Here is a 27,808-nt window from a genome sequence, read left to right as displayed (position 1 = left end):
GTAGGGGACCTACATTTGTCTTTACCAGTCTTTTCCTTTTTACATACCTATAAAAGCTTTTACAGTCAGATTTTATGTTCCCTGCCAGTTTTCTGTCATAATCTTTTTTCCCCTTCCTAATTAAGCCCTTTGTCCTCCTCTGCTGAACTCTGAATTTCTCCCAGTCTTCAGGTGAGCCACTTTTTCTGGCTAATTTGTATGCTTCTTCTTTGGAATTGATACTATCCCTAATTTCTCTTGTCAGCCACGGGTGCACTACCTTCCTTGATTTATTCTTTTGCCTAACTGGGATGAACAATTGTTGTAGTTCATCCATGCAATCTTTAAATACTTGCCATTACATATCCACCGTCAATCTTTTAAGTGTCATTTGCCAGTCTATCTTAGCTAATTCACGTCTCATACCTTCAAAGTTACCCCTCTTTAAGTTCAGAACCTTTGTTTCTGAATTAACTATGTCACTCCCCATCTTAATGAAGAATTCCACCATATTATGGTCACTCTTACCCAAGGGGCCTCTCACGACAAGATCGCTAATTAACCCTTCCTCATTGCTCAAAACCCAGTCCAGAATAGCCTGCTCTCTAGTTGGTTCCTCGACATGTTGGTTCAAAAAACCATCCCGCATACATTCCAAGAAGTCCTCTTCCTCAGCACCTTTACCAATTTGGTTCACCCAATCTACATGTAGATTGAAGTCACCCATTATAACTGCTGTTCCTTTATTGCACACATTTCTAATTTCCTGTTTAGTACCATCTCCGACCTCACTACTTCTGTTAGGTGGCCTATACACAACTCTCACCAGCGTTTTCTGCCCCTTAGTGTTATGCAGCTCTACCCATATCGATTCCACATCCTCCCGGCTTATGTCGGGAAGCAGCATATGAGGTGGCATAACTTTAAAGTGATTGGAGGAAAGTGTGGGGTCGGGGTGGGGGGGGCGGGGGGATGTCAGAGGTAAGTATTTTACACGGAGAGTGGTGATTGCCAGGAATGATGGTAGAGACAGATACATTAGGGACATTTTAGAGACTGTCAGATAGGCGCATGGATGATAGAAAAAAGGGCTATGTAGAATGGAAGGGATGGGTTGATGTTAGACTAGGATAAAGGGTTGGCATAAGATTGCACGTTGAAGAGCCTGTATTGTGCCATACAACGTTCCACGTTCTGTTCCCCACAGTTCTGAAATTATTTGTCTTCCCGTCAGTCCTCTGCAACTTCCCACTGACCTTTCCCCCCAACCCCAGAGACAGCAGGACCCTGGTCACAGTGAGGCCACTGACCCAGTTCTCCTGTTTCCCCACCCCCCCACCCCACGTGCTCTGCCCCTCCCACCCTGGGGTGAGTATCCCCCATTCTTCCAGCACCCCTTCCTGAATGTCTCCCCTCTATTAAACTCCCCACCCCCCCCATCTCGACCCAGCCTGCTCCAGGACCAGGCCCGACCACTACAGTCTCCCCACAGGAGGGGGGGGGGCTCCTCGACCCTGAACTGTTCCAAGTAGCCTGCCTCCGCCTCGGCTGCACGTGCCGAGGGCCCAGGGTCAGGTACCGAGCTCAGCACGTTTAATTAGTGATGTATAAAACTTGTGTAACGCTGTTTTGCAGTCAGGAATGTGTGACATGTGAGATCAGAGGGGCAGATACGTTGGTGAAAAAGTCCAGCACAGAGAGGAGGTACAGAAGCTTGAAGACCCACACTCAACGTTTCAGGAACGGCTTCTTCCCATCCACCATCAGATCTCTGAATGGAGCATGTATACTAACTCACTAATTTGCAATACTTATTTATCTTATTACTGTAATTTATAGTAATGTTTTATGTATCACACAGTACTGCTGCTGCTGAACAACACACTTCCACTACACACAAACACAAGAGAAAATCTGCAGATGCTGGAAATCCAGAGCAACACACAGAGTGCTGGAAGAACTCAGCAGGTCAGGCAGCATCCATGGAGGGGAATAAACAGTCAACATTTCGGGCCAAGGCCCTTCATCAGGACTGGAAATGAAAGGTGAAGAAGTCAGAATAAGGTGGTGGAGGGAGAAGTAAGAAACTGGGAGGGTAAACGGCTGAAGGAATTTGATCAGAGAGGAGAGTGGACCAGGAGGGAAGGGGAAGGAGGAGGGGAAGCAGAGACAGGGGATAAGGAGCTGAGAAGAGAAGGGGAGACAGGGGAACCGGAAAATGGAATTGAAACAGAGAGAAATGAACAGAAGGGGACATTACCTGAAGTTACAGAATTCGATGTTCATGCCGTCAGGATGGGTGCTACCCAGACAGAATATGAGGTGTTGCTCCTCCAATCTCATTGTGGCAGTAGAGGAGGCTACGGACTGTCGTGTTGGAATGTGAATGGGGAGTGGAAATAAGCTGGGTGGCCACTGGAAAATTGTGCGTGAAGCGAAGGCACTCGACAAAGCAATTCCCCATCAGTCTCACCACTGTAGAGGAAGGGCCGCACTGGGAAACTGGTTCTTGATTCTAATGTGGTCAAGCAGGATCTGTGTAGATGGCAAAAGGTTGGTATGTACATACTGGTCTGAATGGCCTGTCTCTGTGTTGAATGCCTCCCTGCTTCTATGACTCTATGAGAATGAGCAGACAAAACCCAAAATATCAGGAAGTTGAAAGATGGTAAGACCATAAGTCACAGGAGTAGAATTAGGCTATTCAGTTCATTGGGTCTGCTCGACCATTCCATCAGGGATGATTTATTATCCCCCTCAACCACATTCTCCTGCCTTCTCCCTGTAACGCTTGACACCCTTACTAATGAAAAACATGTCAACCTCCACTTTTAAAATACCCATTGATGGTTTCTGTGGCAATGAATTCCATAGCTTCACTACCATCTGGCTAAAGAAATTCCTTATCTCTGTTCCAAATGGACGCCCCTCGATTCGATGTTGTGCCCTTTGGTCCTAGATTCCTCCACCACAGGAAACACCCTCCCTAAGTCCACTCCACCCAGGCCTTTCAATATTTGATAGGTTTCAATGAGATAACCCCTCAATGGAGAGGGAGTGGGTGGGAGCAGATGGAGGATGGGGGGAGAGGTAGGAGAGGAGTGTGATGGGAGGGAGAGGGAGGGAGGGGAGGCAGGAGATGAAGGAGGGGTGGATGACAGGAGGAACAGGGAGATGAGTGACGGGTTGGAGAGTGTGAGGAGGTGGAGCAGGGTAGAGGGAAGGGTCAGGGTGGGGGAGGATGGGGAAGGGTTAAATAGGAGCAGGAGGATAGAGAGGAAAGTGTCACAGGGGGTAGATACGAGAGGAAAGGGTCAGGCAGTCAAGTGAAGGGCCATGGGGGTGGGGGGAGAGTCTAGTGGGATGGGTCGTGGAGAAGGGGAGGGAGCAAGGTGTCAGGTTTAGCGCTGGGATGGGTTAGAGCAGCCTGACTGGACAGGTCGCCAAAGGGAAATGTGGTCAGATGTTAGCGATGCTGGTGATGGCACGGGTTTTTGTGTGTATATTGGTGGCTGGAGAGGGTAGTGGTAAATTCAGTTGGTAGTGGTTTATTATTACTGAAACAAAACAAATGGATGAAGATAGAACAATGGATGTGATGTATATGAACTTTTAAGGATTTCAACAAGCTTCCTATGGTAAGCTATTCATAAAGTCAGCTAACATAGGATCCAGGGCAACTTGGCTGAGCAAATACAGTATTGGTTTGCTCACAGAAGGAACATGGTGGTTGTAGCAGGAGAGAGTAAGACAGTGACAGCAGGCCTGTATAGGGATCGTGACAGGATGAAAGCCTGGGCAGACGACTGGAATGTCACCATTGAGCCTACTCAGTGTAAGGCGATGGTGATGTCTAGGAAGAGGAATCCATCTAACCCCAACCTGTATTTTGGGAACTGCAAGCTGGATTTAAAGGAGGAGCTAGTAATTCTTGGTGTTAATATTGACAGCAAGTTGGTGTGGGATAAACACCTTTCCACTATTTCAAACAAGGATGGACTTGGAGCTCTGCGGAAAGTGGCATCAAGCTAGACAACGAGGGCAGAGCCATGGTTTACAAAGCCCAGGTATGAAGTATCATGGAGAATGCCTGCTTATCATGGATGAATGCCTCACAGAGTGTCCTCAGCCAGCTTGATTCCATTCAAAGAAAGGCTCTCAGGATTATAGATGTAGATGAAGCACAGCTCGTGAGAAGCTGCCATCAGTAGCTTACACCACAGACGACGGGTTGCTGCAGCTACTGTGCTATACAAAATGCACACCAGCCACAGCCGTGCAGACCTTCACGCCATGCTGCCTTCATCTGATGAGAGACAGCGCACCACACGATCAAGTTTATCTATACCTGCTCACGCTGTTTCTATGCCTGATGCGAGAACCTACACACTGGATAGAAGCTTCCTTCACTGTGCCATCAGAATTTGGAACAGCCTTCCAGCTGCTGTGGTTGGAAACATCTGCGATGATGGGGTCCATGCCTACAGGAGTCGAGTGCACAAACATCTATCATCTTTGGGAGGGAAGTCACATGCTTCGTCATAAGCTATCATGAAGAGGACAAGGATGGCAATGCTTGGTTGTTGGTAGGTAGCGTTAATACCTGACTTTCAAGAGCACTTGTGAGTTATGTTCTGGCTAGACTTAGTCCTTAAACTGCTGGAGAACAGTGCAGAGAGAACAGGTGCTGTTTTCTCCCGGCAGGGATCAGTTTTTAGTTTTTAGTTCCAAGTGCTCCTGCCACGTTTTGTCACTCTGCAACCTTATCCTTCAATCTCTTTGAATTATGGAACACAGCATGTACATAAATGTCTCTCCAGCAGACTTCATCATGACTCCAGTATTTCTACTATTTTTTAATGTTTCTTAATTGTACATATGATTTTTTTTTGTGTTCTATCACTGAGCAGCAGTGAACCATCTGATTGGCCTACCAGAGTTCTCGTTGGGAACTAGTTGACTCGATCAGCATTTCTGATCTGGCTATTGTTCACAATTGCACTTAATTAAAAAAAAGATGGACTGTATTCTGCCGAGAGGTCGGTGACCAGTGGTGTTCAGCAGGGATCTGCTGTGGGACCTCTGCTCTTCGTGATTTTTATAAATGATTTGGATGAGGAAGTGGAAGGGTGAGTTAATAAGCTTGCAGACGACACAAAGCTTGATGGAGTTGTGGATTGTGTAGAAGGTTGTCAAAGATTACAACAGGACATCGATAGCATTCAGAGCTGCACTGTGAAGTGGCAGATGGACTTCAATCCAGAAGAGTGTTAAGCGATTCACTTTGGAAGGTCGAATTTGAAGGCAGAGGACAGGGTTAATGGCTGGATTCTTAGCATTAGGTTTGTTAGCAGGTTGGAGAAATAGAGGCGTCTTTGGGTTGGGGAGAGCCATAGATCTCTCCATAAGACCATAAGATAAAGGAGCAGAAGTCGGCCATTCAGCCCATCAAGTCTGCTCCGCTATTTTATCATGAGCTGATCCATTCTCCCATTTAGTCCTACTCCCCGCCTTCTCACCATAACCTTTGATGCCCTGGCTACTCAGATACCTATCAATCTCTGCCTTAAATACACCCAATGACTTGGCCTCCACTGCTGCCCATGGCAACAAATTCCATAGATTCACCACCCTCTGACTAAAAAATTCTTCGCATTTCTGTTCTGAATGGGCGTCCTTCAATCCTTAAGTCATGCCCTCTCGTACTAGACTCCCCCATCATGAGAAACAACTTTGCCACATCCACTCTGTCCATGCATTTCTCAAAGCTGCTGCACTGTTAACAGGGTGGTTAGCAGGCATATAACGGGTTGGTGTTCATAGTCAGGGACTGAGTTTCAAGGCAATGTTGCAGCTCTATGAAACGCTGGTGAGACCACACTTGGAATATTGTGTTCAGTTCTGGTTGCTTCATTATAGGAAGGTGTGGAAGCTTTAGAGAGGGTGCAGAGGAGATTTACAAGGATGATGCCTTGATTAGAGAGAATGTTGTACGAGGCTAGTTTGAGAGAGTTGTGGCTCTTTGTAGCAAAGGAGGATGTGATGTGACTTAACAAATATGTTTAAGATGAAAAGCAGCATAGATAGAGTGAATAGTTAGAGAAATTTTCCTCAGGGTAGGAAAGGCTAAAACAAAGGGACATAATTTTTAAGTGATTGGAAGAAAATATAGGGGGGATGTTAGAGGTAGTTTTTTTTTACAAAGTGTGGTGGGTGTGTGGAATGTCAGGGTTGGTGGTAGAGGTGATACATTAGAGACATTTAAGAGACTCTTAGGCACATGGATGATAGAAAAATGAAGGGCTATATTGGAGGGAAGGGTTAGATTGATCTAAGAGTAGGTTAAAAGGTCAGCACAACATTGTGGGCCAAAGGGCCTGTACAGTGCTGTAATGGTCTATGTTCAGTTCTCACTGAGGGAAATTTTGTCTTGCATAGTATTCACACAGATCAGATCACAATGCATTGAGGCAGAACAAGGGAAAACAGTAACAGTAAAAGCTACAGTGACACTCATTGTGGTAAAAGGTGGAGCAAGGGGTGTGTAGAGGGGACACAAGCGGTCAGCGCTGTGGATTACCAGTTGGGGCCGCACCCTCCGAGGCTCCTCACTGCCTTTGTTCCCTCGGTCCATAGATCGCCACTGGGCGTTGTTGCGCTCCCGGATGACCGCCGTGGTCTTCAGGCCGCTGCGGCTGGGCTTGCGGCCTACCACGCTGACGTTCGGATAGTTGAGGTGATTGTCGCTGATGTCGGAGCTTGGCCAGACGTCACGGGTCTCAGCACCTTCCAGAGGGCAGAGCAGAGAAATGCTCACAGTGCAAGGTATGGGCAGGAAGGAGGTACAGCAAAGTTACACCAGGCATGTGGCAGCCCCCGTACTCTGCCTGACCCCCAGTACCCTAGGCACAGTGTCACCCTCCCACAGTACAGCCCCTCCCACAGTGTAACCCTCCCTCGGCATCGCCCCTCCCAAAGTGAGAAGCTCACTCGGTACCTCCCCTCCCAGTGTGACCCTCTCTCGGCATCGCCCCTCCCAAAGTGAGAAGCTCACTCGGTACCTCCCCTCCCAGTGTGACCCTCTCTCGGCATCGCCCCTCCCAAAGTGAGAAGCTCACTCGGTACCTCCCCTCCCAGTGTGACCCTCTCTCGGCATCGCCCCTCCCAAAGTGAGAAGCTCACTCGGTACCTCCCCTCCCAGTGTGACCCTCTCTCGGCATCGCCCCTCCCAAAGTGAGAAGCTCACTCGGTACCTCCCCTCCCAGTGTCACCCTCCCTCGGGGGAGGTAGGGGTGTGTGTGTGTGTGTGTCATTGTCCTCCCGTGAGGGTCAGTGGCAGTCACCCCACCTCCTCTCCTATCCTCTCCCTTATCTCTCTCTCTCTCTCTCTCCCTCCCTCTCCCCCACCAACTCGGAAGAGGGTCCAACTCCTCCATGGATTTGGAGACAGCTATAAACCCATCAGCCAACCTGAGTTGTCCCGACCCCCAGGAATCTGAATCGTGGCAGCTTCTCTCCAAACTCCCCGTGCCAGGACTCAGGCCTCCGCAAGCTACAAGCAATAAATCAGCTTGTAAAATTAATTTTTAGAGCAGGCTGTTGCCAGGAATTGCATTTTCTTTTTGCCAAATTGAAAACAGCCTCCGTTTCCCAACCCTGAAGATCAGCCCTTCCCTCCAGCACTCGTTTGTTTTTGAGGCTTCCAATGGTGTATAAAATCACGAGGGACACAGATAAGACGAATGCACACACTATTTTTCTAAAGAAAAGGGAAATATTTAAAACCTGAGAGGCTACTTAGTGGGTATATGGAACAAGCTGCCAGAGGAAGTGGCCAAGATAGGCACAATACCAACATTTAAAAAGTTGTTGGACAGGTACATCAATAGGAAAGGTTTAGAGGAATATGGGCAAAGCTTAGGCAAAAGGGACTTAGCTTAAATGGAAATCTTGTTTATCATGGACTTTATGATCTTTGGGCTCACGCTCAAGAACTCTACAACTTATGTTCTCAGTATTATTTATTAATACTATTTCTTTTTGCCTTTGCACTGTGTGATGTCTTGTGCACATTGGTTGTCTGTTTTTGCAGACATCCCACCTCTCCCGCAAGGTCCGGGAGTCTCCCGCAAATTAATATTGGCTCCCTGATGCCTGCAAATTATATACAATGTCCCGGAAATTGATTTTTTTTGAGAGCAAGCGCAAGAGCGAGAAAGTGAGCGCGAGTGAGAGTGACCACGAGAGAGAGAGCACGAGAGCGAGGGAGAGAGTCAGAGCGAGAGAGCGCGAGAGCGAGACAGCAAGCGCAAGAGAGCGAGAGAGCAAGAGCGAGAAAGCAAGAAAGTGAGAGAGCAAGAGCACGAGTGAGCGCGACCACGAGAGCGAGGGAGAGAGTGAGAGCGAGAAAGCAAGCGAGAGAGCGCGAGAGCGAGACAGCAAGCGCAAGAGAGCGAGAGACAGCAAGAGCACGAGTGAGCGCGAGCATGAGTGAGAGTGAGCGAGCAAGCGCGCGCGATAGAGAGACCGCGAGAGAGCGCGCGCGATAGAGAGACCGCGCGCGATAGAGACCGCGAGAGAGCGCGCGCGATAGAGAGACAGCGAGAGAGCGTGTGCGCACGATAGAGAGACAGCGAGAGAGCGTGTGCGCACGATAGAGAGACAGCGAGAGAGCGTGTGCGCGATAGAGAGCAAGAGCGAGAGAGTTCCAAGAAAAGTCAGAGTGGCAGAGTGTTCCAAAAAAAGAAAATGTGAAACGTCCGTCACCCCAGACTACCCCTGCCTAATAGGGGTCAAAATAATGACAGTGTTGCGCGCTGCACTGTTTGCAACAGTGACTTTTCTATTGCCCATGGTGGGTTAAGACTGTAAAAGACATGTTGAGGTGAGTTTAACAGGTGTCATTCGTTCATTAACATAGCTAACGTTATTTAAACTAGCTGGCCAGCTGCTAAGGAGCTACTCTATTGCAGACATCCCACCTCTCCCAGAAGTCTCCCGCAAATTGATGGTGCTACCTCCCTGAAATGAGTTTTTGCAGGGTGGGATGTCTTTGTGTGTGGTTTTTCATCGTTTCTATTGCGCTTCAATTTCAATTGTGTTCTTCCACAGTGAATGGCTGCAAAAAAAATTCAGGGTAGTTCGGACACATTGTGACCAGAATATTTTGGCCCAATGAAGCAATTCCCCAACTAGCTGAAGTTTCATGGAAATAGTTAAAAAGGTATTAAAAAAGTTACACTTTAAATGAGTAACAATTTTATGTATTTAAATGAAATACAGAATGAATCAGAACACTACCAACACCATTATAGTACTACAAAACTATGCAACACACACAAAATGCTGGAGGAACTCAGCAGGCCAGGCAGCGTCTATGGAAAAAAGTACAGTCGACGTTTCAGTCTGAGAGCCCTCTTCAGCACTGGAGAGAAAAAAAAGGTGGTGACGGGAGGGGAGGAAGAAACACGAGGTGATAGATGAAATTGGGAACGGCGAGGGGGAAGTAAAGAGCCGGGAAGTTGATTGGTGAAAGAGATACAGGTTCGAATGGGGAACCTGATAGGAGGGGACAGATAGGGGAGGTGATGGGCAGGTGAGGAGATAAGGTGAGAGAATGGGGAATGCTGAGGGGAGACATTACCGGATGCTGGAGAAATTGACACTCATAGCATGGCTGCTTCGCCGAGCACCCACGCTCCATCCACCAGAAAAAACAGGATCTCCCAATGTCCACCCATTTTAATTCCACTTCCCATTCCCATTCTGACATGTCAGTCCACGGCTTCCTGTACTGTTGCGATGAGGCCACAGTCAGGTTGGAGGAGCAACAGCTTATATTTCCTTTTCTTTCTTCCATTGCCTTCCCCCTTCTCCAGCCCTGTATCTCTTTCACCAGTCAACTTCCCAGCTCTTTACTACACCCCTCCCTCCCCCCCACCCCGGTTTCACCTTTCACCTCATGTTTCTTCCTTTCCTCCCCCCACCTTTTTTCTCCAGTTATGATTGAAAGGCCTCGGCCTGAAACACCGACTGTTTATTCTTTACCATGGACGCTACCTGGCCTGAGTTCCTCCAGCATTTTGTATGTGCTGCTTGGATTTCCAGCATTGAAGATTTACTTGTTGGTGATGGGACTATAAAACTGTATTAGTTCCTGATAGCTAATCCAGAGTGCGCTGCTGTAATCTTTTGATTGACTGTAAATGAACAGACACCTAATGCAGATAATCGACCATCTTCAAACAATGTTTTCGATGATTGCATCTTCCAAATCGTCATTTTCATTATTTGAAGTAGTTTCCACTCCCAGCCGTTTCTGGCATCTCCAAGCCTGAATGTTTGAAACTGGAGTGAGCACAACAGTTGTGAATTGTCTTACTGCTTAACGCTGATTTATACTTGTACGTCAAATGTACGCCGTAGGTACGGCATAGCAGCGTACCCGACGCTGTACTTTACGCCAACCCTACCCCATAGGCTAACGCGCACCTCTCCCAAAATGTAACTACGCGTCGCCGCGTCGCAGATTGCAACAACTGTGATTGGTCCACTTGGTAGCATCGCATTTCCTCCTACGCTGCAATAGCTCCCCATTGGGCGACTGAAGGGCAGGGAAGGAACTCTGGCTGCAATGCTTTCCATAAAGCTTTACAGACCTTCGAAATTATGGAGGACCCTGTGCTTGACGCCAGTTTGTAGCTAGCTGCTACAGCCTGTTGACTTCCATCAGAAGCTAAAACTCGAATGGTGATTGCCAGTCTCAGAGTATAGTGTGCGTACCCTGATGTAAAATAAATGGCTGGAGACAATGAACCAAATCGCCAAATCTACCTGCCGACATCTGAAAATATTTGAAATGCATTTCCTCACCCATGTCTCTCAGTGGCCGGACAAGCACAGAAAATTCACCCTCCTTCTGTTTCAGTCGCCATTGTTTGAAGTTTGAGTTTCTTCATGTTGAGTTTCAACACGAAGAAACTCAACACAGTGGCATAGAAATCCCACCGTCAACTAACGTTTTGGTGGTGAATTGCAGAGCGACGCAGACACACCAACGCACAAGTATAAATGCTCACAATGGCGTAGCCCACTTGCGTAGGCTGCGGCATAAGTTAGTATGCACGAGTATAAATCAGCCTTTATTTCTCACCAAAAGTCAGCGACAAAAAAAATCACTGCTTTTTGAGCCGAACACACACAAACGATGCTATTTAAAAATTATTCACTCTAAGTATGGTGTACTAACGGCCACACAAACGTACGTGACTGACACTAGTTATAAACTGTTCGGCAACAGTCTCCTGTCCCAATTAAGCACACAGTGTCCCAAAAAACAAAGACCGACTCCCAGCTGTTTTCCCAATTAGGTTTTATTCTTTAAGAGTGTTCCAAATAGTGGCTGCCCGATTAACAGACAGTCCAAACATCTAGAATCCACTGTATATGGTGACATTTCTGTACTTTGAGAATAAGTTTTTATTGAACTTTTGAACTTTGACTCTTGACACCTTTCTCAAACCTGTCTGACTTGCTCTCCCCTCTGCAGATCATACGTGTAATGTTAAGACTTTAAGGCATGGTCAGACCACATTTGGAGTACCGTCAGGAGGTCTGGGCCCCATATCTCAGAAAGAATGTGCTGGAGTTTGACAGAGACCAGAGGAGGTTCATGAGAATGATCCCGGGAGGGAAAGGGTTAGCATATGAGGAGCGTTTGATGGCTCTGGGCCTGTACTCACCGGAGATTAGAAGAATGAAGGGGGATTTCATTGAACCGTATCAAATATTGAAAGGTCTAGATAGAGTGGTCATGGAGAGAATGTTTCCAATACTGGGGGAGTCCAGCACCGGAGGGCACAGCCTCAGAATACAAGGTTGCTCCTTTAGAATAGAAATGAGGAGGAATTTCTTTAGCCAGGGGTAATGAATCTGGGGAGGCAGAGTGAAGTTAAGATGGCGTTAAACGGCGACGCCTTTGCTTGCATCTTCCATCTTTAATATCTCTATTTTTCCGTTTCAGGACTTTTGAAGACCCTGACCTGGAGTTACACGCTGATTTTGGTTCTTTGTGGAATGGGACCCGTTCTCGGGGTTTCAGGACTGGCTGTTGTTTGGCACGCCACGGGTTCGGCCTGAGAGTCCGGCTCGGATTTGGAAGCCTAAGGTCTCGGGGCTCTGGAGACCGGTGGATGGAGGATTGGTGTCACGGCAAGAGACCCGTGTGTCGTCGGGGGAGTTGGAAAATCTACTGCTGTGGGCCCGAAGACCCGGGATCTTTGAGATCTTCAGGAGCAGAGTTCAGAAAAAAGTGACGTAACAGACTTTTAACATCTTAAACCAGCGAGTTGTTTGTTATGTCTCCCCACTCGCTGGGAAAATGGAGACATCATTCTCCCTTATAAGGGAGAGAGAGAACCCGCAGTATGTTAAATGCAGGGTGTAACATGAAGTCTTCGGGGTATCTGCAAGTCTGTGTCTTTGCTGTTGCTTTGCTCACGCTGAGCGCTTGGTGGCAGTGCCAATACTTGCTTTTATTTTTGCCAGTGGGGGGGAGGGGGGAATGTTGCTGGCTGCCGCTTACGTGCGGGAGGGAGGGGAGTTGGGGGGGGGAGGACTTTGGGGTTCTAACATTTAACTGTCATTCATTCTTTGGGGCACTTCTCTGTTTTCGTGGATGTTTGTGAAGAAAAAGCATTTCAGGATGTATATTGTATACATTTCTCTGACATTAAATCGGACCTTTAAACCTTTGAACTCATTGCCACAAACGACTGTAGAGGTGAAGTTATTGGATATATTTCAAGTGGAGTTTGACAGGCTCTCAATTAGTTTGGGTATCAAAGGTTATGGGAGAATGGGTCGAAAGGGGTAATAAATCAGACATTATGCAAAAGCAGAGCAGACTCACTGGGTTAAACAGACTAATTCTGCTCCTGTCTTATAGTAGTCTTCCCACAGCAAATGCTCAATCCTCCGTTCAGCTCCCCTCCTCTTCCTCAGCACCAGCTTTCATCAGGGAATGACGTAGTATCCAGGCAGATGGGGCTCGTCAGCCGTGGCTGTCAGCTCATCTAGAAGGAAAACTCTGATCTCAAACCTCTGCTCCCTGGAGGCCACACCAATTCATGGGGAAGGCTTCAGGAGTGAACCCTGATGAAAAAGCTGGAGCTGGAGTCCCAAAGGCAGTCTGACGCTGAGCTCAACACAGACGGGCAACTCCTCCGACGGTGTTGGTGCAAACTGTATCGGTCTGCCGTTCCTTTGGATTTATCAGCTGCATGGAGAGAGGGAGCCTTCTGCAAGGGCAAGAGCTTGCCCTTCATTTCATACTGCCCTGGCTTGCGTATCGACTGGAGACAGCTTGGACAAAACGTCCATGTTCAACCCCTACCCACGGAGGGCACCCATGTAGCAACAGAATTTGGCAACCTACAGTCAATATGCCATTCAACAAGATCACACACAGTCCCTTCACCATTTCCATCCCCATAAAATCCCAGTGCTTGCACTTTCCTCTCAGACCTGTAGCATACAACAGAGCGTACAGACACAGAACAGTACAGAACTTCAGTCCACCTTTTAATCTACTCTAAGATCAATCTAACCCTTCCCTCCCACAGAGCCCTCCATTTTTCCTTCAACCACGTGCTCTTAAATGCCCCTAATATCACTGTCTCTACCACCACCCCTGACAGCGTGTTCCATACACCCACCAATCTCTTTAATAACCCACACTTTCCTCTGATCACTTTAAAATTATGCCCCCTCATGTTAGTCATTTCCGCCCTAGGAAAAAGTCTCCAGTTGTGTTCACTCGATTTACGCCTCTTATTATCTTGTACACCTCTATCAAGTCATCTCTCATCCTCTTTCATTCCAAAGAGAAATGCCCTAGCTCACTCAACTATCCTCATAAGACAGAATATATCTGCCAGCACAGAGGTCACCTGCTCTACAAGTACCCTGAGGCAGAAGAGGTTTTTGCAGATGCTTGAAATCTAGAGCGACACACACAAAATGCTGGGGAAACTCAGCGGATCAGGCAGCATCTAAGTACCCTGAGGTGGCGTCCACTAATCCACAGGCCACAGTTTGAAATTGAGCACAGTGGCAACGGTCGAACATTCTGGTCCCCTTTTCTGGAAGTGTGAAGCAGCGGCTCTACCCGCTGTGCCATCGTGCCACATACCCTCTTTCCAGAACATTTTTCCTTTTCAATACCTGGCGTGGATATGTATTTGCTTAAATTTTTTTTTCCGATATGTAGCATGGTAACAGCTCAATGATCCCGTACTGCCCAATTACACCCCGTGTGACCAATTAACCCACTAACCTTTGTGCGCTGGGGATGTGGGAGGAAACTGGAGCACCCGGAGGAAACCCACGCGGTCACGCGGAGAACGTACAAACTCCTCTCAGGCGGCAGCAGCAGGATTCAAACCCAGATCGCTGGCACTGTGAAGCATTACGCAAGCCACTGCACAACCGTGCCACCACCAATTCCGCACTGCGGCAAGAAGTGAGGACAGGATTCACTGCGAAGGAGAGGGAGGCTCCGGTTGGAACTGCCGGAGAATGTGACAGATCTCAGCTCCCTGCCCTCCACTCTGTAAACACAGGCAGAAAATACACGAGTGCTGATAGCTGCTCTGGCAACACTTGTAAAGCAAGTCGTAAAACACCAGAATTCTAGGAAATTTAACGGAAAAAAACAAACGTGGACAAATGTGGAACAGTTCGGAGCATTCAGCCTGCTGACCTATAGTTCCCTCTTTGATGAAAACATTCACTCCTGCCTTTTCTCCAAAGCTTTCCACTTGAAAACAAAGTTTAAGGCCAAGCCTGAAATATCTGGAAATGAAGCCTGAGAATTTGCAGTCTCACACAGCACCAACTTGCTCCATGCACGGTGATACCAGAGGGCGTGTATTTACGGTGGGAGGGGCCAAGTTCAAAAGAAATGTGAGGGACAAGTTTTTTTTACCCTGAGAGTGATGGGTGGCCTGGCACGTGCTACCTCAGGTGGTGTTAGAGGCAGGTACATTAAGGACATCTAACAGACTCTTAGATAGACAAATGAATGTGAGGAAAATGGAAAGATATGGACAATATGTAGGCATTTGATCAATTTTAATTGGGTCGGTACAATATTGTGAGCCGAAGGGCCTGTTCCTGTGCTGCACTGTTCTATGATGCCTTCCCAACATCTCCCCTCCACCCTGGAGCACACAGTGCCCTTCACCCACCCCCTCCAGAACACAATGCCTCTTGCCCAACCTCCTCACACTGCCCCCACCACACCAGCACACAGACCCACCTGCCACCTCCTCCCCACTGCAAGTCCATTCTACCTAGGCCTTTCAATACTCGATAGGTTTCCAACTCATTCTTCAAGTTCCAGCGAGTACAGGTCCATGGACCCATCAAACGCGGACCTCTTCCAGTAGGTCAGTAACCATCTCTCAGTGAGGGCCGACGCCAAGGACAGAAATCACCTTCAACGGATCGTGAGAGATTCCTGGCTACTGAAGACAAGAGTGCCTGGGGATAGTTTTGTTGGGCACCTTCACTCCATTCACAACAGGCAGGATTTCCCATTGGCCAACCATTTTACTACCAATCCCACTCTCATTCCATGGCCTCCTCTAATGCCACAATGAGGTCATTCTCAGATTGGAGGAGCAAGACCTCATTGTCTGGGTAGGCTCCTACCTGGCAGCATGAAGATCCATTTCTCTAACGTCTGGTATTGTCTCCCCACTTCCCTTCCCTCTTTTTCGCATTCTGGCTCCTCTCACCCCTTCTTTTCACATCACCTCCCTCTGGTCCCCCTCCTCCTTCCCTTTTTTCCATGGTCTGCACTCCTCACTATCAAACTCCTTCTTTTCCAGTTCCTTACCCCTTCCACCTATCACCTCCCAGCTTCTCACATCATCTCCCTTCCCCCCTCACCTGCCAGCTTGTACTCCCTTCTCTTCCCCTCACCTCTTATTCTGACATCTTCCCCACTTCCATTCCAGTCATGATGAAGGATCCAAAACGTTGGTTCTTTATTCATCTCCGTTGATGCTGCCTGACATATTGAGCTCCCCCAGCATTTTGTGTGTAAGAAATTAGCTTTGTTTGCCACACGTACATGAAAACATACAGTGAAATGTGTCGTTCTGCATTGAATCATATCAGTGAGGATTGTGCTGAGCAGCCCAGAAGTGTCAACACGCTTCCAGCGCCAATTTACTCACCCTAAATCTTGGAATATAGGAGTAAAGCAGTAAAGCAGAGTTCCAAGAGGAAACTCATGTAGTCACAGGCAGAACATACAAATTCCTCACACACAGCAGTGGATATTGAACCAATACGCTACTGGACATGGAACTGAGAATCGTGTCTATAGGTCGGGAGATCACTGAGACTTGTGTGGGAAGGACGTACCACCTCACAACTGCCCCCCACTCCTTCACACCTCTCCTGCCCCAACCATGGGAGAGTATGGTTCCCACATTGACCACCCAAATCCCCACAGGAGTGGTGTAGGACCAGCAGCCTCACTCCACAGACCACCGGAGAGGAGGGCGATTTTTGTGAGCAGGAGCAAGATCAGAGAGATCATCCAGGCCAGGGCTACCAGACTCAAAAATAGTTACTTTCCCTGAGCAGCAAGGCTGAACAACACCTCCACCCACGAACCCACCCCTCCACACTCCCAACCACCACTACTTTATCATTTCCAGTCAATCACCTCGTGACAGATACTCTTGTGCCCAACATCACTTTATGGACATACAATCAAATTCTGTACAAAAATTATCGGATGTATTTATATTTATTATTTTTTAATTATTGTGTTCTTTATTTTATTGTGCTTGTTTCGTGCTGCACCAGATCCAGAGTAACATTCATTTCATTCCCCTTTACACCTGAGTGCTCTGAAAAAGATGAAACAATCTTGAGAAACGAGCCAGCCTGCGAATATCGGGAGTGCGTACCTCGCATTCCGACTCCGCTCTGCTTGCCTGTCTTGTTATCATCTCTCCCCAGGGTCCAAAATCACCTGAGCAGTGTCGGTGATGCCACAGTTGCAGCTGTGGAACGTGGGCAAAGAGCATGGAAAATTTACAACATGTTGTTTATATCATAGAAAGCACTACCAGTATGACCCCACCTTCCGACACAGGGCCCACAGCCCCATAGGTCATGGCCCAGAGTACACACCGCATAAACACAGTGAGCATTTCTACCCACTCCCCCCACCCCAGTGACTGGCCCAACTCGCCTCTGAGGAAATATCTCCCCACCTTCCTTCTGATCCTTTACCAATCACCTCCCCAGTAGAGAGGTGACACAGTAGCATAGAAGTTAACCTAATGCTTTACAGCACCAATGATTGGAAGTTCAATTCCCACCACTGCCTGTAAGGAGTTTGTACGTTCTCCCCGTGAACAAGTGGAACGAGCTGCCAGCGGAAGTGGTCAATGGGAGTTTGACTGCAACATTTAAGTTTGGGTAAGTACATGGATGGGAGCAGTCAAGACAAAGGTCAATAGGACTAGGCAGAATACACTTCAGAACAGACTAGATGGGCCAAAGGGCCTGTTTCTGTGCTCTATGACTAGCTGGAGCATGGGATGTAAGAAGGTGACGCTGTGATATAAACCTCTCTGAGCACTGCACCCACATCCCGAAGCCAGAATCAGATTAATCTATCAGGTGTACATTGAAACATACAGTGAAACCACCCACACACCCAACGATGAGCTGGGGGCAGCCCACAAGTGTCGCCAGCCATTCTGGCGCCAACATAGCATGCCCACCATGTTCGGCCGAACAACACAGAGCTCAGCAGCAGCAAAACAAGCCCCAAAAACACATCATGCTGCAGTAGGGAGGCAATTGCACTGTAGTGCGTTTGGAGGAGATTTACCAGACTGGAAAGCTGCGGCTGAGGAAAAATTGGAGTGGCTGGGGTTTCTTCTGTAACTGAGGAAGCTGAGGGGAGACTCGACTGAGGTGTGCAGATGAGGGGTCTGGATGAGGTCAACGGGAGGATTAACGATGACCTTTATTTGTCACATCTACGTCAAAACATACAGCACGAAGTCAATGGCCAGTCCGAGGGAGTGCTGGGTGCAGCCTGCAAGTGTGGCCACATTTCTCGCCCCAACATCGGATGCCCACAACTTATTAACCCTAACCCACACGCCCTTAGAATGCAAGGAAACTGAACCCACATCCACCACTTCGGCTGGTGGTTTGTTCAACACTCACACCATCCTCTGAGTGAAAGCAGCTCCCCCTTCGGGTTTCCCTTAAATATCTCACCTTTCACTCTTAACCCATGACCTCTAGTTGTAATCTCACCCAACCTCAGTGGAAAAAGCCTGTTTATATCTACCCTTTCTTTACCCCTCATAATTTTGTATACCCGTCAAATTTCCCTTCATTCCCATACACTCTAGGAAATAAAGTCCTTCCCTATTCAACCTTCCCCTGTAACTCAGTTCCTCAAGTTCCAGCAGCATACTTGCAAATTTTCTCTGTACTCTTTCAATCTTATTGACCTCTTTCCTGTAGGTAGGTGACCAGAGCTGCACACAATACTCCAGATTTGGTCTCAATAATACGTTGTACAAATTCAACATAACATCATAACCACTGTACTCAATACTTTGATTATAAAGGCCAGTGTGCCAAAAGCTGTCTTGATGACCATATCTACCTGTGATGCCATTTTCAAGGAACTATGGACCTGTATTCATAGATGTCTCAGTTATACCACACTCCCCAGTGCCCCTACCATACACCGTGCAACAGCTCATACTTGTGTGCATTAGATTGCATCTGCCATTTTGCAGCCCATTTCTCCAGCTGTGAACTTTGCTGGCCTTCCTCACTGTCCACTACGCTCCCTATCCAGGAGGAAGCTGCAGTTGGACAGGCAAAGCATGGACGTACGGCCACAGCAGCCGCATTTCCAGAGTTTTACAAATTCACGCAGTTATTTTCCCCAGAGTGGCAGAATCAACAGCCAGAGGGCACGGGTTTAAGGTGAGAGATCAGAGACTGAACAGGAACCCAAGGGGCAACTTTTTCCACTAAGAGGGTGGCCAATCGATGGAACAAGATGCCAGAGAAGTGGTCGCGGTAAGTACATTGTTACTATTTAAAAAGCACTTGTGCAGGTACACCGATAGGACAGGTTAAGAGTGATATGGGCCAAACACGAGCAAACTGGAATGTTTGTCAGCATAGAGCAGTTGGTCTGAGGGGCTTGTTTCCATGGAGTACCACTCCAAGACCAAATTCATTGTGTAGTCTGCCGATCACTGATCCACAGGTGAATGTCACCTCAGTTCTAACCGTGAAATGTTCAGTCAGGTGATGGTGAGAGTTACTGAGACTAGATATCAGCCAGAACAGTGATGTACACTTCCCACCCCACCGGGGTTAGTGTCTCACCTGGTGGGGGCGGGGGGGGGGGGCAATGAGCTGGTATTAAAACAAACAACAGCACAGCACAGGCCCTTTGGCCCACTAAGTCTTGTCGACCCTTTAAACTACTCTAAGATCAATCTAACCTTTGCCTCCTACATAGTGCTCCATTTTCCTCCAATTACTTTAAAATTACGCCTTCTGGTATTAGCCATTTTCACCCTGGGGGAAAAAGTCTCTGGCTGTCCACTCCATCAATGCCACTTATCATCTTGCACATCTATCAAGTTCTAACGCATCCTCCTTCGCTCCAAAGAGAAAAGCCTCAGTTCACTCAATCTATCCTCATACGACATGCTCTCTAATACAGGCAAAAACCTGGTAAATCTCCTTTGTGCCCTCTCTAAAGTTTCCACATTCTTCCTATAATGAGCTGAACAGAACACAATATTCCAAGTGTGGTCTAACTAGGGTTTATAGAGTCGCAATGACCTCATGACTCTTGAAATCAATTCCCCAATGAATGAAGACCAACATACCTTATTCTCCACCCCTTGCCCTTTCCCACCCCCCAGACTTCACCTATCACCTTCCAGCTGGTTTCCTTCCCCTCTCCCCCCCCCACCACCTTTTTATTCTGGCGAATTCCCCCTTTGCTTCGCAGCCCTGAAGAAAGGTCTCAGCCAGAAACGTCGACTGTTTATTCATTTTGTAAGATGCTGCCTGACCTCGAGTTCCTACAGCAATTTTGCACGTGTTGCTCATCATACACCTTCTTAACAACCCTATCAATTGCACTGCAACTCTGAGGAATCGATGGATGCAAACCCCAAGATCCCTCTGTTCCTCTACGTTGCCGAGAACCCTGCCATTAGCCCTGTCATCCGCCTTCAAGTTCAACCTTCCAAAGTGAATCACTTCACACTTTTCCGAATTGAACTCCATCTGCCACTTCTCAGCCCAGCCCTGCATCCTGTCAATATCCCACTGCAACCTACAACAACCTTCTACACCATCCACAACACCTCCAACCTTGGTGTTCATCTTGAAACATATTAACCCACCCTTTCACTTTCTCATGCAAGTCATTTATAAAAATCAGGGGGAAGGTACAAAGGTCTGAAATCACGTACCATTAGGCTAAATGACAGCTTCTACCTCACTGTTTTAAGACTATTAAATGACTCCCTAGTACTGCAGATGGACTCTTGCCCTCCCAATCTATCTCATTATAGCCTTGCACCTTATTACCTACCTGCACTGCACTTTCTCTATGGCTGTAACACTTTATTCTGGGTCCTGTTATTGCTTTACCTTTTCCTGCCTCAATGCACTGTGTAATGCATGAACAGTACACAAGGCAAGCTTTTCTCTCTATCTTAGTACATATGACAATAAACAAACTTCCCAAGGATCCCCGAAGGCAGCAGCACAGGGAGAAAACTTATTGAAGACGACAGACTGGATATTTGCTGTCATTAGCTGCAGCAGAACATTTCCAGGTTGAACTGCATCTGCCACTTCTCAGCCCAGCTCTGCAATGTCCCATTGTAACCTAGGATATTCAGAATTAGAATCGGAATCAGGTTTAATATCATTGGCATCATCATCAGGTGCCATGCCCAGACTGAGCTTTGACTGCCATGGCCCACACACTCCTGTTTCGGGTCAAGTGGATCAATTCATTGGTATTCATTTCCAGTTCTCTGGCTGCTGTCTCCATCATCATTTGTCTTTGTCTTCCTCTTGCTTTCTTCCCTTCAATCTTTCCCATAATTACCGTGCATTCAAACTCCTCTTTCCTAATCACATGTCCAATGAAGTTACATTGCCTTTTCATGATCTCATACATTACTTCTCTTTTTGTGTTTGCTCTGTTCACGACATCCTCGTTAGATATTCGTTTCGTCCATGATATCTTTTGCATCTTCCTCAAAAACCACATCTCTGCTGCTTCAATTTGTTTCCTTGTGTTACTAGATATTGTCCAACATTCTGAGCCATATAACGTAACTGGATAAACGTAACATTTCAGTACTCTGAGGTGGGTTGTCATGCTTAGTTTAGCATTGGTCAGTATACTCTTCATTCTCGTAAAGGTGTTTTTTGCCATCCCTATTCTTCTTTTGATGTCCATGTCGCACCTGCCATCTGATGTCACCCAGCTTCCTAAGTAGCAAAAGTTTTGTACTTGTTTTATGTCTTCCCCGTTTATTCTCAGCCTGCAGATAGGATTCTCCTTCTTTTTGGATATCACCATGCATTCCATCTTTTTGCAATTGATAGATAGACCCATTTTTGCACTTTCTTCAACAACTATATCACTGGCATATGTCATGAAATTTGTTGTTTTGCGGCAGCAGTACATTACAAAACATTATAACTATCAATCACAATAAGAAATATACTTCCAAAAATTAAAATCAAACAATAGTGCAAAAACAGAACAAAGCAAGAAAAACAGAGCGAGGTAGTGTACATGGGTTCATTGTCCATTTTAGAAGTCTGATTGTAAAGGGGAAGAAGCTGTTCCTAAAACATTGAGTGAGTGTCTTCAGGCTCCTGAACCTCCTCCTTGATGGTAGCAATGAGATGACGGCATATCCTGGGTGATGAGGACGCCGCCTTTTTGAAGCATCGTCTTTTGAAGGTGTTCTTGATGCTGGGGATGCTAGGACCCATGGAGTTGGCTGAGTTCGCAAATTTCTGCAGCTTTTTCCCGATCCTGTGCAGTGGCCCCTCCATATCAGACAGTGATGTCATTCCAGCTAGAATGCTCTCCATAGTTCATACAGTCAGAGACAACCACTGCAGAGAAACAGGCCCTTTGGTCCATCTACTCCATGCCAAAGCATTTATATTTCCTAGTCCCATCAACCTGCACCCAGACCATGTGTCTATCCAAATTTTCCTTAAATGTTTAAATCAGAATCGTATCCACTACTTGCACTGGCAGCTTGTTCTCCACTCTCACCACCCTCCAAGTGAAGAAGTTTCCCTTCGTATTCCTCTTAAACATTGCACCTTTCACCCTAAAGCCATGACCTCTAGTTCTAGTCTCACCTAACCTCAGTGAAAAAAAAGCCTGTTTGCATTTACTTTATTTATACCCGCCATAATTCTGAATACCTCTGTCAAATCTCACCTTAATCTTCTACGTCCTAGCGAATAAAGTTCTACCCTATTCAGTCTTTCCTTATTATAACTCAGGTCCTCCAGTCATGACAACATCCTTGTAAATTTTCTCCATACACTTCCAATCTTATTTATATCTTACCTGTATGTAGGCAATCAAAAACTGCATTCAATGCTCCAAATTAGGCCTCACCAACTTCTTATTCAACTTCAACATAGCATCCCAACTCCTGTACTCAAAACTTTAATCTATGCAGCCCAATGTGCCAAAATCTCTCTTTACGAACCTTATCTACCTGTGATGCCACTTTCAATGAATCATGGAACTGTAATCCCAGATCCCTTTGCTCTACAACTCTCCTCGGTGCCCTATAATTCACGGTGCAAGACCTACCCTACACCTCGCTCTTGTCTGCATTAATTTCCATCTGACATTTTTCAGCCTACTTTTCCAACTGGTTCAGATCCCGCTGCAAACTCAAGTGTCTTCCTTGCTGTCCACTACGCCCCCAAGCTTGGCATCATCCGCAAATCTGCTGATCCAGTTAACCACATTATCATCCAGACCGTTGATGTAGGTGACAAGCAACAATGGACCCAGCACCAATCCCTGTGGCACTCCACTAGTCACAGGCCTCCAGTCAGAGAGGCAACCATCCACTACCACACTCTGGCATCTCCTGAAAAGCCAATTTCTAATCAAATTTACAACCTCATCTTGAATGTCAAGTGACTGAACTTTCTTGACCAACCTCAAACGCGGTACTTCGTCTCATGCCTTGTAGACAACACCCACTGCCTTGCCTCCTTCGATATTCCTTGTAACTTCCTTGAAAAGCTCTACAAGATTAGTTAGACTTGACCCATCACACACAAGCCATGTTGACTATCCTTAATCAATGGCTGTCTATCCAAATACTCATATCCGGTCCCTTAGAATACTTTCCAATAACTTTCTCACTACACATGTCAGGCTTGCTGGCTTATAATTTCCTGGTTTACTCTTAAAGCCTTTCTTAAACAGCAGAACAACATTAACTATCCTCCAGTCCTCTGGTACCTCTAAATATCTCTGCTAGGGCCTCTGCGGTTTCTGCAATTGCCTTCCACAGGGTCCGAGGGAACAAATTGTCAGGCTATGGGGATTTGTCCACCCTAATTTGCCTCAAGACAGGAAACACCCCTTTCTCTGTAATCTGTATGGGGTCCATCACCTCACTGACTCTTCAGAGAATCTGTGTCCATCTCCCAAGTAAATACATTTAAGATCTCCCCCATCTCCTTTGGCTCCATATATAGATTATCATTTTCCCAAAGACCAATTTTGTCACTTGCAATCCTTTTTTTAAAATATATCTTTAGAAGGATTCTCCTTAACTTTGTCTGCTAGGGAAACTTCATGCCTTCTTTCAGCCCTCCCAATTTTATACTAGTGATTTTTAGCCTGATTTTATTCTTGCATTTCTTATACTCAAGTTCCTCATTTGTTCCAACCTGCCTATATCGGCTATGCACCTTTTATTTTCTTAACCAGTATCTTTTTCCTCATTATCTCTCGAAAACCAAGGTTCCCCAAAACTGTTATCCTTGTCTTTTATTCTGACATGAACCTATGAGCTTTGAACTTGCAAAATTATACTTTTGAAGGCCTCCCACTTACCAAGTAGACCTGTCCCAATCCAAATTTGCCAGATCAATCCTGACACCATCAAAATTGACCTTTCTCCAATTCAGTATCTCAACCCAAGGACTAGACCTATCCTTTTCCACAATTACCTTGAAACTAATGACATTATGATCACGAGATGCAGTGTTCCTCTACACAAATTTCTGTCACCTGCCCTGTCTCATTCCCTAATCGGAAATCAAGTATTGCACACTCTCTCTCATTAAGACTTCTACATACCAAAGGAAACTTTCCTGAACATATTTGACAAGCTCTATCCCATAAGACATAGCGGCAGAATTAGGCCATTTGGCCCATCACGTCTGCTCCACCATTCAATCCCCTCCTCAGCTCCACTCCCCAGCCTTCCCCTCATAACCTTTGATGCTGTGTCCAATCAAGCACCAATCAAGCTCTGCCTTAAGTAAACCCAACGACCTGGCTTCTGTAGCTGCCTGTGGTAATGAATTCCACAAATTCGCCATCCTCTGGCTAAAGAAATTTCTCCACATCTGTTTTAAATGGACGCCCCCCTATCCTGAGGCTGTTCCCTCTTGTCCGAGACTCCCCAACCAAGGGAAACATCCTTTCCACATCTACATTGTCTAGGCCTTTCAACATTCGAAAGATTTCAATGAGATCCCCCCTCATTCTTTTAAATTCCATCAAGTACAGACCCAGAGCTGTCAAATGTCCCTCGTATGATAACCCTTTCATTCCGGGAATAATTCTTGTGAACCTCCTCTGAACCATCTCCAATGGCAATACATCTTTTCTTAGATGAGAAGCCCAAAACTGTTCACAATATTTAAGGTGAGGCCTCACCAGTGCCTTATAAAGCCTCAGCATCACATCCCTGCTCTTGTTTTCTAAACCTCTTGAAATGAATGCTAACATTGTATTTGCCTTCCTCACCACCAACTCTATCTGCAAATTAACCATTACAGTGTTCTGCACAAGGACTCCCAAGTCTCATCTAGTCCTTTTACAGTATGGGAGTCCCAGTCAATATATGGAAAGTTAAAATCACCTACTATAACAACCTTGTGTTTCTTGCAACATTCTGTGATCTCTCTACAAATTTGTTCCTCTAAATCTGTGGACTGTTGGGCGGTCTATAATATAGCCTCATTAACGTGGCCATACCCTTCTTATTCCTTAGTTTCATCCATCAAGCCTCACTAAACGAATTTTCGAATCTGTCCTGACTGGGTGACATTTTGCCTGACTAGTAACTCCATTCCTCTCCCTTAAATTCCTTTCTAATGTATCACATCTAAAACAACGGAGCCCCAGAATATTGAGCTACCAGTCCTGCCCTTCCTGCAAATAATGGCTAAAGCATCAAAATTCCATGTGTTGATCTATCCTTTAGCTCATCTGCCTTTCCTACAATACTTCTTGTATTGAAATATATGCAACTCAGAACATATAGGTTAAGTCAGGTTTTGATTCCCCTCCTCCCCCCCGCCCCAAAATCACGTGCAGTACCAGCAAACCTTCCTGCTAGGATATTAGTCCCCCTCCAGTTCAGGTACAAACCACCTCTGTTCAGGTCCCACCTTTCCTGGAAAAGAGGAGCCCAGTGATCCAAAAGTACGATTCCCTCCCTCCTACACCAAAACCTTAGTCACGTGTTAAACCATATGACCTCCGCATTTCTGGCCTCACGTGGCATAAGTAGCAATCCTAATATCACAATCCTGGGGGTCTGTCCTTTAACTTAGCACTCAACTCCCTGAACAACAGGAATTCTGCAGATGCTGGAAATTCAAGCAACACACATAAACGTTGCTGGTGAATGCAGCAGGCCAGGCAGCATCTCTAGGAAGAACTCAACTCCCTGAACTCACTTTGCAGAACCTCATCACTCTTCCTACCTCTATCACTGGTACCTATAGGGACCATGACCTCTGGCTGCTCACCCTCCCAAGTCAAGTAGTCCCAGGAATGTTGAGGATTCTATCTGAGATGTCCATGTCTCTGGCACCCAGGAGGCAACATACTACCTGGGAATCTTGTTCTTGCCCACAGAACCGCCTTTCTGTTCCCCTAATGAATCCCCCATCACCACAGCTCAGCTCTTCTCCCACCTTCCCTTCTAAGCACAGAGCCAGACTCGGTGCTACAATCCTGACTGCTGTGACTTTCCTCTGCTAGGTCACCCAGCCCCAACGGTATCAGTTGTCGAGGGGGATGGCCACAAGGGTACTCTGTTCTGGCTATTTAACCCCTTTCCCATTCCTGTCACCAGTTTCCTGCCTCCTGCACCTTGGGTGCAACTACCTCTCCCTATGTCCTATCCATCACCTCCTCAGCCACCTGAATGATCCTGAGTTCATCCAGTTCCAAATGCAACTCCTTAACATGGAGTGTTAGAACTGCAGCTGGATGCACTTCTGGCAGGTGTAGTCATCAGGGACACTGGAGGTCTTCCTGCCTTCCCACGTCCCACAAGAAGAGCATTCAACTATCCTGCCTGGAATCCCTGCTTGCTCTAACTGTGCAATTATACAGGAAGAAATGCCTCCTCGCACTCCAGCCTCTCCTCGATGAAGCCTCAAATGCCCACTCTAACACTGACCACTCCAGCAAAGGCCACTCCGCTTACGCCTGCCTTGTTTTTATTTGCCCTTGCTAATAAATCCCGATCTCTGATTGGCTGCTGTTCAAAAGCTTAAACTCCTGCGAAACACTTCTTTTTAATGCACGCTCACTGAGCTGAATGAGTCGCCTCTTCTCTTGCTCTCGATCTCTGATTGGTCGCCGTTCAAACATCTGCTGAAATTTGCGCGAGCCTTTGGTGACATACCAAGTCTCTTCAAACTCCTAATGAAATATAGCAACTGTCATGCCTCCTTTGTGATTGCATCTATGTGTTGGGTCCAGGATGGATGTTCAGAGATGTTGTCACCAAGGAGCTTGAAACTGCTCACCATTTTCACCGCCAGTACCTTGACAAGGACTGATGTGTGTTCATAGAAACATAGAAACATAGAAAATAGGTGCAGGAGTAGGCCATTCGGCCCTTCGAGCCTGCACCGCCATTTATTATGATCATGGCTGATCATCCAACTCAGAACCCAGCCTTCCCTCCATACCCCCTGACCCCTGTAGCCACAAGGGCCATATCTAACTTCCTTTTAAACATAGCTAATGAACTGGCCTCAACAGTTTGCTGTGGCAGAGAATTCCACAGATTCACCACTCTCTGTGTGAAGAAGTTTTTCCTAACCTCGGTCCTAAAAGGCTTCCCCTCTATCCTCAAACTGTGACCCCTCGTTCTAGACCTCCCCAACATCGGGAACAATCTTCCTGCATCTAGCCTGTCCAATCCCTTTAGGATCTTATACGTTTCAATCAGATCCCCCCTCAATCTTCTAAATTCCAACGAGTACAAGCCCAGTTCATCCAGTCTTTCTTCATATGAAAGTCCTGCCATCCCAGGAATCAATCTGGTGAACCTTCTTTGTACTCCCTCTATGGCAAAGATGTCTTTCCTCAGATTAGGGGACCAAAACTGCACACAATACTCCAGGTGTGGTCTCACCAAGGCCTTGTACAACTGCAGTAGTACCTCCCTGCTCCTGTACTCGA

The 27,808-nt window shown here is 46.7% G+C and overlaps 1 protein-coding gene across 1 annotated transcript in view; it reads right to left on the bottom strand.

Moving 5' to 3' along the window:
- LOC134348301 (insulin-like growth factor-binding protein 2) overlaps window positions 1–27,808 on the bottom strand; it is a 52,912-nt gene that overhangs the window by 7,637 nt on the left and 17,467 nt on the right. The window contains exon 2 of the mRNA XM_063051464.1: window positions 6,560–6,765. Within this exon, the coding sequence (XP_062907534.1) occupies window positions 6,560–6,765 (206 nt within the window). The remainder of the gene's footprint in view (window positions 1–6,559; window positions 6,766–27,808) is intronic.

Source organism: Mobula hypostoma, chromosome 6 (assembly GCF_963921235.1).
Source record: "Mobula hypostoma chromosome 6, sMobHyp1.1, whole genome shotgun sequence".
NCBI classification, from domain to species: Eukaryota; Metazoa; Chordata; class Chondrichthyes; order Myliobatiformes; family Myliobatidae; genus Mobula; species Mobula hypostoma.
The sequence above is the reverse complement of the archived record's forward strand: the minus strand, read 5'-3'. Positions and strand labels throughout refer to the sequence as shown.